The 4,177-nt window shown below is 50.1% G+C and overlaps 1 protein-coding gene across 1 annotated transcript; it reads right to left on the bottom strand.

Moving 5' to 3' along the window:
- Positions 1–3,271: 3,271 nt before the first annotated feature.
- On the bottom strand, positions 3,272–3,731 carry LOC104529644 (2',3'-cyclic-nucleotide 3'-phosphodiesterase-like; the record flags this gene model as incomplete). Its single annotated transcript, XM_010174002.2, has 1 exon — positions 3,272–3,731. A coding segment is annotated over one exon (453 nt), but the record flags the coding sequence as incomplete, so codon positions are not given.
- Positions 3,732–4,177: the final 446 nt, after the last annotated feature.

Below are 4,177 nucleotides of genomic sequence, written 5' to 3'. Positions count from 1 at the left end.
AAAACAAAAATATTTAGTGACAACAGTATTATTATCCATGGAATATTTCAAGTCCCTCAGCTTTCTGTATCTGAGGGGGATCTGAGCGAAGTTGTTTTGTTTCCGATATGGAACTGGCTCAGCTCCTGTGCCCACCCGGGAGCGCTGGTCTCCGAGGCGGCCGCGTGCTGGAGCCTGTGCTCGGCCAAATTTGAATGACCAAAGCGTTTGGACCACGCAGTGGTTTGCTCTTCTTTCAAAATCCTTTCCTCAGTTTCAGTAATAACTAAAGATATCCACTTATCTTCAAGTGGATGGTTTTAATCCTGTTTAAATTTGTGCCTTGTACCCTCCCCTTTCCTGGGCAGAAAGGGCAGCTCCTGGGTGGCACCTCCCCGCGTGTCTCTGGTCAGGGCTGAGTCCACCTCGGGCTGTCACGGTCGTGCTGTGACCAAGGCTGTGGGTGGCAGACGAGGTCACAGCAGCTCTGTGACCCTCTGTTTTGGAGGCCACTCGTGTGCAGCCGTGCTGCCTTCTGGAGATGTCCCTCTTGTCCCTGCTTACCGGGGCAGCAGGACCTGTGCGTGGCTTTGAAAGAGGATGTGTAATGCCTTGGCCTTCCACGGCGTGCCCTGGCTGTCCCCGCTCCTGCCATCAGGGACAGGATTATCTCTTCTTCTTTGATTAGTGCTGGGCAAGTTTTCACTCTGGTGTAGATCTGAGCACTGCAGGAAAGCTCTGGTGTGAGATGTGAGGGGCATCGTCTGCAACATGGTGTTACTGAGCTGGAGCTCCGCATGGTCATGGTGGCTCGGGAAGGCAGGAGTTTGGTGGGAGAGCTGGGATGCTGCCTCTGCTTGCAGGTCTGGCCAATCTGACCTCGATTACCCACCTTCCTCCCTGCGTGCACCTCATAGCTTGTGCTTCAAAAGAGAAAACCACGTGAAGCAACGTTGGAGGGGTTGAGCGTGAAACAGCAAACTGAGCACGTTCATTGCATGCCCGTCTGCTTTGTTGTAACATTAAGGAGTAGTCCAGACAAAACCAGACGCCAATGTGAAGCCAACTTGGAGAGGATGCTCGAGCCTGTGCTGCTGTCTTCATCCGAATCGAAATTCTGACTGTTTACCTCAGTGTAAATCCCGTAACCCTTCCAGGGGGGGGAAAGGCGCCTCGCACGGAGCAGTCGCTGCCCTGTCGCTTTGCCAAACACATCATCCTCCCCAAGCCGGGCTTCACATCGGTACGAACACTGTCCCTCCTCAGACCCTTCCCTTTCTAGGATGTGAATGGTAAAAATGTGAATATTTGTTGTTTACTTCATTAGGCATAATTCATAATGATGTGTTTATATGAAGAATATCACAGACTGAAGCGAAACCATATGCAATTGGTTTACTTTATTATAAACTGTATATGATGTACAAACTAATAAAAACTGAAATGACGACAGTCTCACTGTTGTTCTTGAACAGGCAAATAAACAAGACATTCCAGCTGTGCATTTCAGCGCTGGATGTGAGCTGGAGTGTGGGGTTGTTCCCAGGGCACTGGGGGAGAGGGGTCAGCGTGGTTCTGCAGGAGCTGTCTTGGGCAGGCGCTGGCAAATGCGCTTTCAAAGCTTTGATGGAACAAACGTATGGAGATTTCTGGTGGGAAAGGCCCAAGTGGCCCCTCTGCCAGTGCAGAAGCGAGCAAGGGTCTCTCTGCTGAAGGCCAGGGAGGGTTACAGGTGCTATGGGGGTGTACACGTATATTTTTTCTATGTTATAATGAGAATTTATTGTCATCCATCTCCTTGAAACAGCGGGAAGTGTGTTGCTCTGTTGGTGAGCTTGCGGAGTGTTTACCAGACCAGCCCCAGAGCACTCCCTGCTCTTGTTTTAAGCATTGAGAGGACAAACGCTTCTTGCACAGGCAGCATCCGACTTCCCAAGCAGCGCTTTCAGCCGTGCCCACACGACAGCCCCTTCCCAGGCAGGACCCAGCACACGCTTGTCAAACACAGTAAGTATTTACACACATTAATACGGGGTTAATTTCACTGCACAGCTCACCAGACGCTGAGCCAGAGCGTGAGTTTAAACTTGTCCTGACCCGACTCCGTTAGCTGAGCTTTGTGTTAGGGTGAAGCAGTGCCCATGTACCCCCTGCCCAGCTGGCAGAGGGTCTGGCTAACAGCAAAAATCAAGTTTTGATAAAACAGATTTAATAACAGAAGTGCTTGATCATTAACTGCAGTTCCAGCCAATGGTTTAGGTTTGAGCAGACTTAAGTTACGCAGTTACGGTACCTCCACTTACGTCCTAAATTACAGTGTTACTGCCATCCTACCTCTTAACATCCAAGTGCATTAGAGAAAGTAGTAAAATCTTGCATGAAGTACAGGTCTGTACTTCAGACATGATTTTAGTTTCTGTAAAATAAGATGGAAGAGATGTTTGTTCATCTCTTCTGCTTCCTGCCAAGGCAGGATTGTTCCCTACAGGACAAGGATGCTGGACGGTGCTTGGTCCAGCCCACTCAGACATGGGAAGTGAAATGACTGGAGCTGTGCTGCAGGAACCCAACGCCTCTCCTGGTATTTCACTGGTTTCAAGTCCATGGCAGCTCTTTAAGATGTTCTCTGGCAACGTGCTTTCCCTCTGTCCGCTCACCAGCACGTCTCTTCCCCGCAGTGAAGGAACCTTCACGTGCAAACGGTGAATGAACTGGGGTGGAGCGCGAGTTCTCTTCTTACCAGCTAAACTGTTAGTAACGCCGCGCTTGACAGAGTGATCCACAGTTGGGTCTTGCTGGTTTTGACCCAGTAATTGAGCTACCAGCACGACTGCTGTCCCTCAGGTGTGGGAGAAGGGGAGAGACGTGACCCAGTTCACTTGGCTTCAGGCCGGTTATGTACAGGCTTTGGTCTGCCACTGCTTATAGTGCTGACATGTAAAGATCTAACGATTGTGGTTCATTGGGAAGTTATAAAAGACCGCAGGAGATCTTCCTCCAAGGAAGAAAACAAGCAGAACCCCATGGCTGGTTCTCTCCAGAGCTCTTCCTTTAAAACACGCTCGGCAGCACTTCACTTGCTGCCATCACTTCTGGGAGCGTGTCCCTTTGTCAGTCAGGAGTTGCTTGTTTTCTTCCTTGTTCTGAGGCCAATAAACTCTCTCCCCAGAGACGCTTCACACTGGGGTTGGCAAAAGGGCTTACTTAGTACAGGTAGAATTATTTCTCTTTACACTCTAAAGGTTACAGGAGTTATTTGCCTTTTAAAAACAACCAACCAAGCTACCCTGCCCGTGCTCCTAGATGATGGTGCAGGAACTAAAAGCAGAGCCCCGTTTGTTGGTGCTCTGCGTTGGCACAAGTTTTCCTTTTCCATAGTAACCTGAGAATATTGCCTTCACATCGATCTTTTTGGAAAGGACGAGCATCCACATACCGTTACCAAAATACAGCAGTTTCCCTCCTCCAATTTCCCCCACTTCCTCCCCTTTGTTCCCTGCCTTTTCCAGTTTCACAAACTCCAGCAGATCGAGCCCAGTCTGGACCGCTTCGATGGTGTTGGCGCAGCCAAGGGTGATGTGAGCCCGGCTGCCTTTTGGGAGGTTGTCGGCGGGCAGGATCTTATCGGCGTCTCCAGGCCACAGCAGCAGCTGCTGTTCACTCAGCTCCACACGAGCACCAACAGTTTTTGTTGTGATGAAGAGAGCAGAAATGGACAAGGTGAAGCCTTTGCCGTAAGAAGCCTTCACAGCCTGGGAGAAGAGGGAGACAAGCCCAGAACAAAGCTTTACCTGGGTGCAGACAGGTGCGATCTGCAGCTTTGGGGACTTTGTTGTCCACAAGCTCAGGGTCTTGGCTGATCACAGTAGCTCTTGCTGTGACATATTTGAAATACTGGGTGAAACTACAAGATCATGGCCTGAAGCTCCTGCTCCATGAATTTGGAGCTGGTTTTCCCTTCACAAATTTAACTTGGACTCATCTGTTTTGAAATAATTGAGCTGGAGGTGCAAATACCTCAACGCATCATCATTCAATCCAGGCTGTGGGGGTGACAGGGAGGGACAACAGGAAACAAATGGGAAACAGTCACCATCTCTCCCACAGTTACGATTTTTCTACTGCACAGGCCACATGGACGCTGTCCCCACAGGTGCCCTCTTGGCTCCAAGCAGAGCCGTGTCCCCAGCCCACCCCG

This window comes from Antrostomus carolinensis, unplaced genomic scaffold (genome assembly GCF_000700745.2).
Source record: "Antrostomus carolinensis isolate BGI_N321 unplaced genomic scaffold, ASM70074v2 scaffold15828, whole genome shotgun sequence".
Lineage (NCBI taxonomy): Eukaryota > Metazoa > Chordata > Aves > Caprimulgiformes > Caprimulgidae > Antrostomus > Antrostomus carolinensis.
Note: the sequence above shows the minus strand (reverse complement) of the source record. Positions and strands in the feature narration are given on the sequence as shown.